Source organism: Cyphomyrmex costatus, unplaced genomic scaffold (genome assembly GCF_001594065.2).
Source record: "Cyphomyrmex costatus isolate MS0001 unplaced genomic scaffold, Ccosl1.0 scaffold176, whole genome shotgun sequence".
In the NCBI taxonomy this organism is placed as follows: domain Eukaryota; kingdom Metazoa; phylum Arthropoda; class Insecta; order Hymenoptera; family Formicidae; genus Cyphomyrmex; species Cyphomyrmex costatus.
Window position 1 is genome coordinate 104,425 of NW_017275780.1, and position 13,781 is coordinate 118,205.

The following is a 13,781-nucleotide window of genomic DNA, read 5'->3' on the forward strand; positions in this document are numbered from 1 at the left end:
AAATCCTTTGATTACACACTGTTCTTCCCTGCTTCCCCTTTTCTTCCACTAGAAACTTAAAATTAATTTAAATGCGATATATATATCTACAACTCAATGATTAACGTTTATTCAGTCTTCAAGGGCGGTGAAAAATATCTCGTGATTGTCCTTACGATCATCACAGCACTGAAAAATTATCCCAACGTTAATACAAACTTGTAACTTGCATATAAATTTCAAATATAATTATGGCATTTAAATACCTTAGTACAGCGATTGCTCCAGCTGGCATTATCTTTCCACTGTTGTAAAACCGATATCCCATCAGACTTCCGAGAGCTGTGCTAGTGCCTAAGAAAACTGTAACGTTGGTCGGATCCTGAGAAGTCTGATAAGCGCCGTATCCCAGAACTGATCCAAATAGAAGACCCGCGGCCAGCGAGGGGATAGAACCTGAAAAATTTAGCAGAATTGTTATGCAAAGCGTTTCAAGCGAGTAAAGAATAAGTGATATCAGCGATGAGAATCATAGGGTCTATTCATTTTAGCTAGATTTCTTGTACTCTTCGTCTTTTCTCTTTTTTCTTCAACATAGAAAAAAAAGGAGTACTATATAAGTTCAGTTAAAAAGAAAAAATCTACAGATTACTTTCCTTTTAGGAGACACTATACAATCCACAATTCAAGTACAACACACATCATGACAAATCAACTAACGTCTAAATTTCAAGCAGAATCATAGGGCTTATAACATATTCTCGTAAGACTTATAAGATCTTTTAAGTGCTTATACAATATCCTTCTTTACAGATAACTTCTTCCTAGTCGTAAGATTTACAAGAAATCATACATTTTACAATATATACACATAAAAATAAGAGAATACTAGTCATAAATTCATACAAGTTTTACGAAAACAAGTTACGAATTTTACAACTCTTAGAATTAATCCATAAAGCTATACAGCATCTATATACAGAAGATTATAGTAACATTTCTAATATTATATTACTGGAATATTGAAATCTTACTGAAATCTGTACTGTAATGAAAACAATTTCAACTTCAGAAATGATTACAAATACCAGTTTCTACCTATATAAATTAACTTCAATTTCGGTTCAACTTACTCTTAGAATAAGAAAAAAAAAAAAGTTGAAATAAGATCAAAATTAAATTACATTGATAACTGACGTAAGTCACTTTTTTTCTATCATTCGCGTTTCATTTTATAACGTCATTTTGACGTTATCGTGACTTGTCATTCTGCTTGAAAAGTGTCGTTTTATCTTTGTTATTTATTGAACAATACCAAGAAGACTAGAACGTCATTTGTGTCTGTCTCTCCTGAAGAGAGAAAGCGGACAAACTTTGTCAACAATTAATCAAACCACTCACTCGATTTCACGTAACCTAGCACTCCGCCACCAGCCACCGCGGCAGCGTACGCAAATGCAACGTAATCGATCGGCATTGTGTTGTCGAAAGAAAAATCGTCCCAAGACTCCACTGTGTGCCGTGTGACGTCTATTTATGTAATTATCGAGTGATAAGCACGAGATATCGGTTCCCTTCCGTATTGCTCCGTGCTGCAATTACGCAAAAATTATACGCGGGGATCGCAGTGGCGTAACTTCAAAATTTCGACCCGGGGGCATAACCTCTTGAAGGCCCCCCCCCATGCGGAAGGATTGTTTAACCGAAAAACGTAATTTTATATTTAATTTAACTTTCAAATAACTAGTTAAATAATTGTATATATTTCAAAAATGATAATATTAATAGACAAAATAAGATCTTTGCTTTAAGTTTTATCAAATATAAGTTCTGACAAAATTTTAGCGTTGACTGTAAAAATGGAATATCATGTTGAGTTTTTGAGAAAACCTCTCAATCGAAATTATTAAAACAGGTGTTTTTAATATTTTTGCGTTATAGTTATATACTTATATATCTGTCGGTATAGAGATATCCTAAAAACGACTTATAGAGTATTAAGGCAAATGGTTAATTAGACAACGCAATTAAAAATAAAATTAAATGGGCACGGGGCCGTTGCCCCCTCTGCCCCCCCCTGTAGTTACGCCACTGGCGGGACGGCAAACTTCTGAAAGAAGTTTTCCCCTGCTCTTCTTCGTGCGGCGTGCGGGTGTCACACCTGTCGGTAATTAATTCAACAGGGTTCCAATTGCGACAAACACATCCATATAATCGTATATTATGTGTATAGCTCGGCGATTTATATTTATATTTATATTTAGGCCGCGGGCGCGTCATGACGAGGGCACGATTTTTCGCAATCGTCCATTCAGTGCTGCCACCCGCCGTTTATCGGCTAATTTCGCGTTCCAATAATGAGTTTTGAATGATGCGCGTGTAATACGATGACGAAACTGCAGGCAATTACAGGCTTGTTAAACTAATTATGCATAATGTTCGTTACTTTATTCATTCTTCTTTCGTTTATGAATGTTCCTTTCGTCTTTTTATTATGCAAATATAGTTTAAGTAGAGAAAAATTATAAATAATTTTTTAGTAACGAAAATATGCTCCTTGCATGTAAATTGAAAAAAATTACGAAGAGACATTTATATGAATTATATATGGGAAAAAATTAGATAATTTTAGTTTACATATTCATACAATTTTCGAGTAGCGTTCTTTGACGTCATCTATTATTTTCCGAATGAGGGAATTTGTGATATAATACTTCAAAATTTAATAAACGAAAGTACAAAAAGAGACCCGAAATACTTCCGATGTGCAGAGCGACGAGCGCAGTTTCTATTTTATGTAAAATATGATTTAAAAAATTATTTTCATATTTAAAATCACATAAACAGTAAACTTCCTAGAGGCGTTGGCCATTTTTATCAATGTAAATTAACATTAGTCTCAGTTCAACTTGCTTCCCATCTTTTCCTAATTTTTAAAATTAGACAAATTCATTAGAGATTAATTAACTATTATTAAAGATTAATTAGAGATTAATAATGAATTAGAATTGTTAAAATTATATATAACTATATACATATCTTGTGTAGAAACAGGCATTAAATCCTCTTTTCCGAAATGACCGATTTTTTTTTTAAATTTGTAATTTTAATAATAATTATACTTTTTTATTCTCTTAATTAGGACCAGCAAATATCTTATCGATGTTATCAGAGTTGTTCCACATACAACAAAGATCACGCAAGAGATTTGATCGTGACTTTCGTTCTTTCCCAATTGAAGATATCTTTAATTCGATGACTGTATGACATAATTTATTGAAAAAAAAAAAATCTGGAAATAATTGAGAAAAGCTCTGATATTCGAATCCCTCGTCGACTCGCGTAGAAAACTATCGCACTTTTTTTTTTCCGCGAATTGAAAAGTCACGATCGATGACATCACTTTACCGCTCTTAACGTCGATAGCGTATAAATGTACGCGGTAACCGCCGATAGGTCGGACTTGCCGTGGGAATTCCGTGTCGGTCGTTCGATATGCTCTCGCACAGTTTGTTCGTCAACACTGGGAACATACTCTCCCTGAGCGAAGCGAAACAGAAGGCGAGTCAAAATTCGACGGATGAGGTCAGTTATCACGATAGCTATCGCATAACGTCGCGTTCTCCATAATTCTGCATCAAGTATACGTCATAATCGTGTCGCGCGACAGCGATCGATTTATTGTTCTTGGAGCCGAGGTTAGGTTGCGTATATACTTGCCGAAATTTCATCTCTAACGTCACTTCGTTGATACGTTTCAGTTGATCGAGACGCTGAAGATCGTTCTAAACGATGAACAAAGCAAGGGAGATGACGAGACAATTGTACGTATATGTGATTTTTAGGAGCGATTGGAAATGTTTTTCTGAACGGTTGATCAATGTTTTCTGTCAATTATAACTCTAGATCAACGGTAAGAAGGATACGAGTTTACAGGACATGGATAGAAAAGACTTGAAGATCACCGTAAAAGTATTTATTTCATCACCCGATGTTAATTCATTGAAAGAAGCATTGGATCAAGGTATTCCTAGCCATAATACATTTTTTTAAATAAGGTCTTTTTATTGAACTTGCATAGTTTTTCGTTTCACGTTGATACGAAAAAAAGAGACGAATGATGCAAGAAATTGAGCTAAAAGGAGCAATCCTATGTGTTTGTAATGTGTTTTATGTTTTGTAGCATTTGAGACACTTCATACAGATACTATAGAATCACTAGTAATAGCTTACAAAAGTGCTGAGAGTCCAGAAGATATGCTGTCATCGTTAAAAAAAATATGGTCCATCATAGAAGAATACGTAAAAGTTGACAAGCTGTCCAGTGTTGGATTGAGCGATATTAACACAAACACTTTCATTGAACTGTTCCAGTGGGCTGATGTAAGATTAAATTGCAAAGTGATATTCATTTCGATCTATCTTCATCCATATTTATGATGTTGATTTGTTACAGATAAAACCAAACATTGTACAGATTAATTTAGCTACGTGCTGTGTGGTGCCACCAGCCTTGCAGGAATTTACTAAAGAAAATGATATTCAGTTGCTAACTCATAGTGATCCCTGTCGTGAGTATTTTTCAATTAAAACAAAATAAATTAGTATTACTTTTTCCTGGCAATATTGAACTTTGAAAGCACCGTTGATTTTTTTATTATTAATTCTGATAGATAAATTTAAATCTGTAATATAAGTAAAATACAATCTAGCTTCTATATAATAAAAATTCATTAAAGTTTTTACATGTAAACATTTGTTTAGATTCTTATATACATCAATGTAAAAATTTATACTAAAGTTTGAAGATTCAGATTGCGATCAAAAAGGATAAAAGTCTCATATTGCGGAGGGTTAGAATAATTGATTATTAAGCATAAGATTAATTTTATTTTTCGGCATTCCTTTTTGTAGAAATTCTTCCTCAAGAAGTATTAGAGAATATATTCGGATCTACTGCCTATTTATACTGGCTGATAAGATATCAAATTCACCTCAAATGCCGTGGAATTTTATCATCGAAAGGGTACTTACTGCGCATTAACAAGTCTAATGTTAAACCTTAACGTTAGTAGCACCGCTAAATGTTATTTCTGCACGAGGTAATGTGTCTCATATTCTGTATTAACATGTTTTTACACATGAATAATTTACACTTAATTTTTGTGATCATGAGCATTTTGAACATTTTATTGTACATATGATATATGATATTATTATAAGCTTTTATAGAGTATTGCACTGTGTTAGGCGTCTTATCAGTTGACTTGCAAGTTTTTGTACAAATTTTTATAGCATGACGTACTTAGATGCGCATTTTCATTTTTATTTAACCTTTTGATTTTCTCAATAGTTAATCATTGTAAACTATATGAGAAATAAATATTATAATTTCTTGAAAAAAGGCCAAGTGAGTGACTGTCGAAGATATTTTCCAAATTCGACAATATTTTTATCCTCCGAGTTACAAGAGAATTTTTTTGTAGGTCACGCGCCATTGCCTCGTTCGATATTTATTTCTTTCTACGTGCAGACCATGCGAGATAGTTTTATCGTCCTCGAGCGGCTTGCAGCCCTTCGCTAGCGGTAGCCGATCGCGAGTCCGGCGAACAGTGGTGACACCAGAGGAGATCCTTTTCTGTATATACGCGTGTATGTGTATGCGTATCCCCGCAGCATATCGTCGTTGTTGTCGTCGGTCGGCCCCGATATATGCGCTTCGTTTTTTCCCTTTGCCACTACCGCCTTGTGCTGCTGCCTTCTCGGATCTTTCCCTTACCCGCCTGGGTCTGCTATTCTGCTCTTCTCGTTCCATTCCCCGTTCTCCTGGGAGCCCTCTTTTGCGTTAAGCCGCCACCGCGTGGCGCACACACACACCGCGAAGACGGCGACGAAGCGAAAGGACGGAACTTACAGAGGACCGCAAGGATAACGCTCTCCTTTTCTGCCTTGCTTCTCTCTCTCTCTCTCTCTCTCTTGCCGGAGTGTCGGATTCTGCGAATGAAATGCGAAAAGGCAGGAAGACCCTTTCAAATTTCTAAAGCAACACCAGCAATAAAATTGATAACGTCGAAATATTTACATAAACTACTATTTCTATTTTTTATGACAGGAAAGATAAATTCGAAGAGTAAACCAAGTAGAACACAGAGTCACAATAATAAAGTCGTAATTGTATCATAAAACGTCATTATGGCGTTATTTGATACTTAAAAACAAACTTATATCATAAGTGACAAGTAAGGTCGTAACGATGGCTTTATATCGTCGTAACTTTTGTGTTTTACTTGGAAAAATCATGGGATAATTGTGGCGATGTCGCTGTGTATAAAATTCGTTAAGGAGTACGAGGGCGAGGAGGTATCGAAGGGCGCGTCTCATGAGCGCCTATTTAGCGATCCACTGCCTTTTCCGCTCCCTCTTTTGTCCTTGTCGCGCGAGCCCTCCACCTATACACCACGTTCATCATTCTACCCTCCTCGTCCTTCGTTCTATACTCAACGGCAGCTCCTCCCTTCCGTCTCTCTCTCTCTCTCTCTCTCTTTCTCCCTCGAATACGCACACACATGTGAACGCGTGTATATTCCCTCTCTCTCCCTTTGTCTCTTTCTTTCCTTCATTCTCACAGCCACTGCGTTGAGAAGCCGGGTATGCGAGCCCCGCGATACTATGTTATGCTTGCGGATCGCGAGTCTGACATACTTTGTATGTTAATGCCACATAATGTCGGTTTTGTTCCTCTTTTCAACGTTTATTTGCTCAGCTCTCCTCTCGTTTGATCGCTTTTGTCGCGAACGGTGCGTAACCCTGTGCCGCGTTTCTCAACCCCCTCGTGGTATCATCTTATCCTTGTTTAATATTGAATGAACAACAAGGATAAGATGATACTCGGGAAAACCTTGGTGATATTTCCGAACGCAGTCCTGATATCGCTCTCATTCGATCCCGGAGGAGAGATGTTTAAAGCGACGATGTTTCAAGCCAGACGGCGAGACTCATCCGTAGCGAATCGCATGGAAGAAAACTATTATACTAAAAAAAAGATTTTTCCTATTAAGCGTACGAAATTGAATGTAAGACTCAAGGTCCATTACTTTTTTTATTCAACGTTGAGTTCGGAGTTAATCCTTAGTATAACATACGATTGGATCATTTATGTCCTGCATACATTTCTTTGAAAAACTGGGAGCATCAAGCAGTTATCCGTACAGCACATTTTATTCGTGAGGTATTCTGGAAATGTCCTTAGACTTTAGAGTTTTATGTTGTATACTTATAACATTTATATACATTTTTTTTTTAAATACATAATTATTTTCTAAAGATATTAAGATATATGTAAAAATCGCGTATAAAAATGTTTATGTATTTGTTAAAGTGACGAAAATTAATCTGAGACATCATCGTGTGTAATAAAGAACCGGAAAATCTGTACTAAGCAGAGCCGGCTTAAGAGGGGGGAGGGGGGACTAAGGCCCAGGGTTGGGCATGTATTTAAAATACTTTTATTAAAAACACCGTTTTTTCGCAATAAAAGTAGATTTTATATTTTATATTTCAGCGATGTACATGAAAGTATTACGTATTTTGTATTTAAAATTGAAAGGTTGAAAGCTTTATGTACTTCGTAATTTAAATAATAACGTTAATCTTCAATACTTAGTATTTAAAATACAAAATATAAAATACTTTCAATCTTTCATTATTAATACTGAAATACAAAATATAAAATACTTTTATACACTTCCAGAAAAAATACAATGCAAAATATTTTCATACGCCGTTGAAATACAAAATACAATTGTCTGACAATTACCGTTTTTAAATAAAAGTATTTTAAATACATGCCCAGCCCTGCTAAGGCCCCGGACCCTATCTTTTTTGAGGGCCCCGTTGTGCGAAGGGTGGCACGCTGTCTCGTGCCTGGCGCCCAACTGAATTAAGAGAACTAAGATTTAAATAGAAATTAAAAAGACAAATTAAGAGTCAAACATTAAAATTTCTTTAATCGCGTAGTCAAAAGATAAAATGAAATAATATAACATGACAGGAAAGTGAGAATAAATTCGAAGATATAAAAATATACATATATATAAAAAACAAGAACAGACTTAATAGAAAAATAAATAACCGTAATCATAAAATCTATAAAACTTAACATTTACAGAACTAAGATTATTGTCAATTAATAGTAAATTGTCGAAGAACGTAATAATAGGTTAAATTAACGAAGAATTTAAAGACAAACCGCACTTTATGTTCCTTAAAGTAACCTTTATTGTAATTGGGAATGCAGTTTTCATCGGAACCTAGCACGATTCCGGAACTGCACAATTTTTTTCAGTGGAAAATGCTATTACTGTTTCGTATCCGCGATTTGATTCTTGTTGTCTTTTTCATCCATCGAGGATATTTATAAACGTTTATCGGTTTATATCGTTTGTAATGATTTCACGAAAATGTGCTAGTGATACTTCGAAACGTAAAGCGCAGCAGAAATATGATGACATTAAAAATAAACTACCGAAACTAATCAGCTTTTTTCTTGCCGAAATAAAAACTAGAAATATTACTGCAAATGAAGATGACGATAAGATTGATGATCTAAATTCTAATTAATAAATTTGCGTACAATATAAATCAAGAAAAATTATTTGTATGTACGGAAATACCACTAAAGTTTCAATAAAATGTGAATTATTTTTACGTGTTTCTTTTGCAATATTGACAACTGCATTGTAAGCATAGACGGCAAAAGTCGTTTGACGAACAATCGTACTCGTTCGACAGAAAATGGTAAACATATTTCTCTATTATTAAATATATTAAAACTGGATGGAAAACAGGTTTTTTTTTTAGTAACAAACTATTGTCGGACTATTTTTCAGAAAAAAAGGAGGCTCCATTTCGAATTTCAGCCCCTGGGCCAAAAATTCCTTAAGCCGTTCCTGGTACTAAAGTAACTTAATACAGTCGCATAGTGAATAAAATGTGAGGAAAATTAAAATGTAATACGTGAAATCAGAAGAACATCAGTGAAAGAAAAACAAGAGACGGAGACGAGAGAAAGTTATTTATTTTTGTTATGCGATTTACCCTTCTGATTCGAAGATACGCGAGTAATGACAGAAAAAAAAAAAAAAACGCAATGAGTGAACTGAGAAAATATCGAAAACAAATTAACAGTAAAACTTCGAGTTATCAGTGAAGCTATAGTAAATTAGCGTGGACAAGGCCTCGCGGCGCAAGGAATAAACAGCTAGTAATTAATGAAGCCATTGAGGTGTTCGTAAGGTATATGATTAACGAGACGACGTGACGTAACATAAGTTACGAATGGTGCGACGGGTTAAAAGACGAAGAGAGGACGAAAAAGAAAGGGATGGAACGAGAGAGGATCGGCAGTAGCGAGTAAACGCAAAAGCACCCTCGCTCGGCCCCGTGCGATGCAAAGACGGGATATAAATAAGCGGCTGTCGTTTGCGGAAGCAGAAAACGGGCAAAAGGACAGAAATAAAGAAGAAGTCGAGGAAGAAAGGGAGCCAGCGACGGAGAAAGGAATAAATAAGTCGAGGAGCGAACGCGGTGGAAAGACGGAGAGAGAAAGAGGTAGAGGAGAATCGGCAGCACCAGGCCCCTGACTCTCAAGTCTCTTGTCGCTTTGCTCGACCAACGTCCCGATCTACTACTTTCGCGGTATACGACCGTCCTTTCGCATTGGAAAGCTTTTATTTCCGCCGTGTGCAGGAGCTGGCAGGTGTACCTGCGTCTCGTTATCTGAGGAGCCACCTCTCGAATCATACGACGGATTTTAGAGGTGTGTTCGTTGAGAACGAGATAGATCGCCAGATGCGTGAATAACAAAATGAATTCTAATTGTATAGTGGACGATTTTATGTCGATTAAGTTCCCATAGATTATTACAGCAACATTATAGTTGCAGAAAAAAAACAGCTTTGCAACTGTTGAAAGATTTTTTAGGCCCATTTCCACCAACGTAGATTAATTTTAATCTTTTTCTAACTTTTAGAAGTAGAAAAAGATAAAGAATAAATTAAGCCGGGATTACAGTTCATCTCCATTGGTGGAAATGGACGTCGATGATTGATTTATTCATTTACATTTATCGAGATGACGAATAAAGTCTGATTATATAAAAAAATTTTAAAACAGTTACTTTTTTTTGTTAAACGCAGCTATTATGAATGTTGCAGCAATGGTTGCTATAAGCTTCTATGTATGGGTAAAGACTGGAGACCTTTGCATAGCTCATAACGAATAAAGCATAAGAAAATCAATCACAACCAATCAGAATCTTTGGAAAGAAAGGAAATACAGACTCTGATTGGTTCATTTTCTTATGCATCATGCGTTATGCAAGATTATGTGTTCCAGCTCTTAATAAACTTTTTCCTAAAGTAGAATATTTGTATGTATAATACATAGTTAGAGATGCCTCGGTTTCTGTTTATTCTCAGGTCGATTAATTTTCTTTGATTTGAACATTTAAGGATAATTTTAGTAAGAAAAAATTCCCAAAATTCGTACCATATAGAATCGAAAGACAAAAAGAACTGCTAAAAGGACACCCTGTATACGCGCATATACGCGTATAGAGCGGGCATAGTATATGCAATGGTTGCGAACGGAACAGAACAGAACAGAACAGAATGGAGCGGAATCGAAGGAGAAACGGAACACACAGCAAAGAAGCGCGAGCTGACTGCGGCAGGGGCGCAGCATGTTTATTGGCGCATCTCTCAGTCTTAAATCTTTATGTTGTCTCCGCGACGGGGTCCGCTCCGGCCATCCCCCCTGGTCCCATCGATGGACCCAGCCGCGTCGGAGAAAGACGGAGAGTCTGAGAAGGGCACCGGCTCAGGAAAAGGACGAGGAGGGCGAGGAGAGCGAGAGACAAGGAGCTAGAAAGAGAGGCATCCGCCGGGGCACACAGGGAGAGATATATCTTCCCAGGGAGAATTGCGGTCGCGAAATCGAGTCAAGAGAGTCGAACAAACCGACGACCGTAGGCGCGCATTCACCGCATTACGCACACAGAAGCCGCGATTTTAACGTGCCTCGAGAAACGCGTGTCGCTCGATCGCCGACGAGCTGAGAGGGAAATGGACCCTCGCCTTCTCGTCGCTAACAGTGCATATAGAGATGGACAAAGAATTTTATTAACAATCGGATATGTCGTGAATATGCAATAAGGAAGTCCGGCATGTCGCTCCGATAACGCATTTTCGTCAATTATGTCATCGGCACAATTATATCCCAGACAGCACAGTAATGTTTAAAAAAATGTATTTAAAACGTCGAACGTTTGGCATATTAAACATCCAGTGTTATCATTTTGGACTTCTTAAAAGCGCCCATTTTAGGATGCAATGGACTATAAAACTGAAATAAATTAATATAATCCAGACAAATTTGCACGCTAGAAGCAAAAGATTCCTATTTTATCACTACGAGCAGCAAGCTATTGTTATACTTGACGCTTGCCGCTTATTGTTGCGTGCTGTCTGAACTAAGCTTTAATTTGATAAATTTTCGCGTTACCGGAAGTAACAAAAATAAAACTCGTGTGATCTTAAACAAATTTTCACTTGGCAAATCAGCGAAAGCAACACGTCGCGAGCAGACTTAGAAAATTGTTTGCATGAGATAAACATTTTTTAAATGTTCAAATGCAAACATACTTTGTACGTTGAATAACGTACGTTTTTAAAATATTCGTACTAAGTGCATGGACCAGATTGAAACCAAGTCTGGATGTCTCTCCAATGAATGTTCTGTCCTGTTTGAGATACATACACAATTATGTATAGGGGAGAATGTCCTAAATCGAACTATGTTCCAAATCGGACCTTTTTAATATAATAAATACGGTTAAACAGATTTTCGTGCTATTTATAATGTAAAGTTCTTAAAGACACCGAACATGTGACGGCAGTTTGGTAGTACTCTATCGTAACATTCATAGAATAGACAAATATGTATTTTCGGCTATCATACGCAAAAATTGTTTTAAAAAAAAAAAGCTTATTTTATTCTTCCATAGATCTACCGATCTGCCAATCGTTGTTAGACAGATTTCTTGCCCTAATAATGGATTCATCTTTATTTGTTTTACACCAATGATTCGGATATCATCTCTACGTTTTTTTATACTTCTGAAGAAGACTCAATCCAAGAGTCGAAACATGTAAAGTCTTGAAGATTCAGCAAATATGTATTTTCGGCTATCATACGCAAAAATTGTTTTAAAAAAAGGAAGCTTATTTTATTCTTCCATAGATCTACTACCGATCTGCCAATCGTTGTTAGACAGATTTCTTGCCCTAATAATGGATTTATCTTTATTTGTTTTACACCAATGATTCGGATATCATCTCTACGTTTTTTTATACTTCTGAAGAAGACTCAATCCAAGAGTCGAAACATGTAAAGTCTTGAAGATTCGAAGATTTGCGGTTAAATTTTATTGAAAATGTCTATCTCTGTTATATATTATTTATATCTCCGAATTTATTGTTTCTCTTTTATTTTTTGACTACGTGATTAAAATTTTAATGTTATGACTCTTAATTTGTCTTTTTAGTCTATTATTTTATGTTAAAAAAAGAAAATCCTTGTAAATCATTATTTAAAAGATGTTAAAAATTTGAACGGTAATTGATTTAAGATAATTAAAGAGTGTAGAATTAAAAAATATCAAAAGTTTTGTGATTACTTTTGCGGTTTATTGCAAAATTTGTTCCAAGTTTGAAAGAATCCGTGTCCAAATCGGACTTCTCTTTGGGTGTCCAAATCGGATCTATACAAAAACACGAAAAAGACGAGTAAACCAGCTAATTCATCGAAGAAAGAAAATTCACCGTCTAAATCTAGTCTAGATAAGGAACACTAAATCAATAAAATATCATGTGTTATCAGACTCAGATTGATGGAATTTTTTATTGATTTTAATTCTAATAATATAAATTGCATTTTTATTTTTGAGTTTTAAATTGCTCGTTTTTACTCAATGCTAACAAAAATTAATTAAAATATTTCAAAATTCTATCTAAAAGTTTATAAAAATAGGAGAGGTCCGATTTGGATCCATGAGTTCCAAATCGGACCGAAAAATGCATTTTTACATTTTCCGTTATAGTTCGACACAGGTAAGAGATACGTCAAAGTGATCTAAAGCAAAAATGAAGGAAATTAAATGATCTTTCGAACTGTACCATTTATGATCGGACTTTATTTACGCCTTATAGAGAACAAAAACTGTAAATAGGTCCGATAGACCGCTCTCCCCTATAATATACCATACATCGCATCGTTGTTTTTGTCACATTTTTGCGCATTTGGGAATATTATTCTTGGAGGGTATTTTTAAAGAATTTTTCTCATTTTTCTAATCATGCTAATATTTTTAATATTATTGAACTGGAAAGAGATGAGGAATAAATCAGAATAAATTGAATCTCGGTTAAAAATTATAACTGTGAGTTGTGGAGCTACACCCTTAAATATACAAATTAACTATGAATATTGGCCACGGTAATCAAAATTAAAACAGTTATAAAATCATGGTTATAAGCAGGGAATGGAAGTAACTCGTTACTTGTAACGAAGTTACAGTTACAAGTTACTTTTTTGGTAACTTTACTGGTAACTGCGTTACTTTCTTTTTTTGGTAACTGTAACGGTAACGAGTTACATTTTTTGGGTAACGGTAACGAAATTTACAGTTACTTTTGTCGTTACTTTGCACACGATTGAACACGGTTCGATTGGATACATGCTAT

The 13,781-nt window shown here is 35.6% G+C and overlaps 2 protein-coding genes across 4 annotated transcripts in view; one reads left to right on the forward strand and one right to left on the reverse strand.

The window, feature by feature from the left end:
- Positions 1–89: 89 nt before the first annotated feature.
- On the reverse strand, positions 90–1,570 carry LOC108772079 (transmembrane protein 14C). Its single transcript, XM_018537534.1, has 3 exons — positions 1,381–1,570; positions 246–435; positions 90–168 (listed from the first exon to the last, which is right to left on the reverse strand). The coding sequence occupies exons 1-3, from the start codon at positions 1,454–1,456 to the stop codon at positions 108–110; spliced, it is 327 nt and encodes a 108-aa protein (XP_018393036.1). The 5' UTR covers positions 1,457–1,570; the 3' UTR covers positions 90–107.
- A 1,862-nt stretch (positions 1,571–3,432) lies between these two features.
- Gclm (Glutamate-cysteine ligase modifier subunit) overlaps positions 3,433–13,781 on the forward strand; it is a 23,683-nt gene continuing 13,334 nt past the window's right edge. Inside the window, exons 1-7 of one of the 3 annotated variants that reach the window (XM_018537529.1) lie at positions 3,433–3,564; positions 3,741–3,803; positions 3,886–4,003; positions 4,163–4,362; positions 4,436–4,550; positions 4,894–5,081; positions 5,466–5,514. In XM_018537529.1, coding sequence (XP_018393031.1) covers positions 3,475–3,564; positions 3,741–3,803; positions 3,886–4,003; positions 4,163–4,362; positions 4,436–4,550; positions 4,894–5,045 — 738 coding nt within the window. In that variant the 5' untranslated portion in view covers positions 3,433–3,474 and the 3' untranslated portion in view covers positions 5,046–5,081; positions 5,466–5,514. Of the gene's footprint in view, positions 3,565–3,740; positions 3,804–3,885; positions 4,004–4,162; positions 4,363–4,435; positions 4,551–4,893; positions 5,151–5,465; positions 5,515–13,781 lie in introns of those variants that run through there. The other 2 variants (XR_001940666.1, XM_018537528.1) reach the window with 2 other exon arrangements.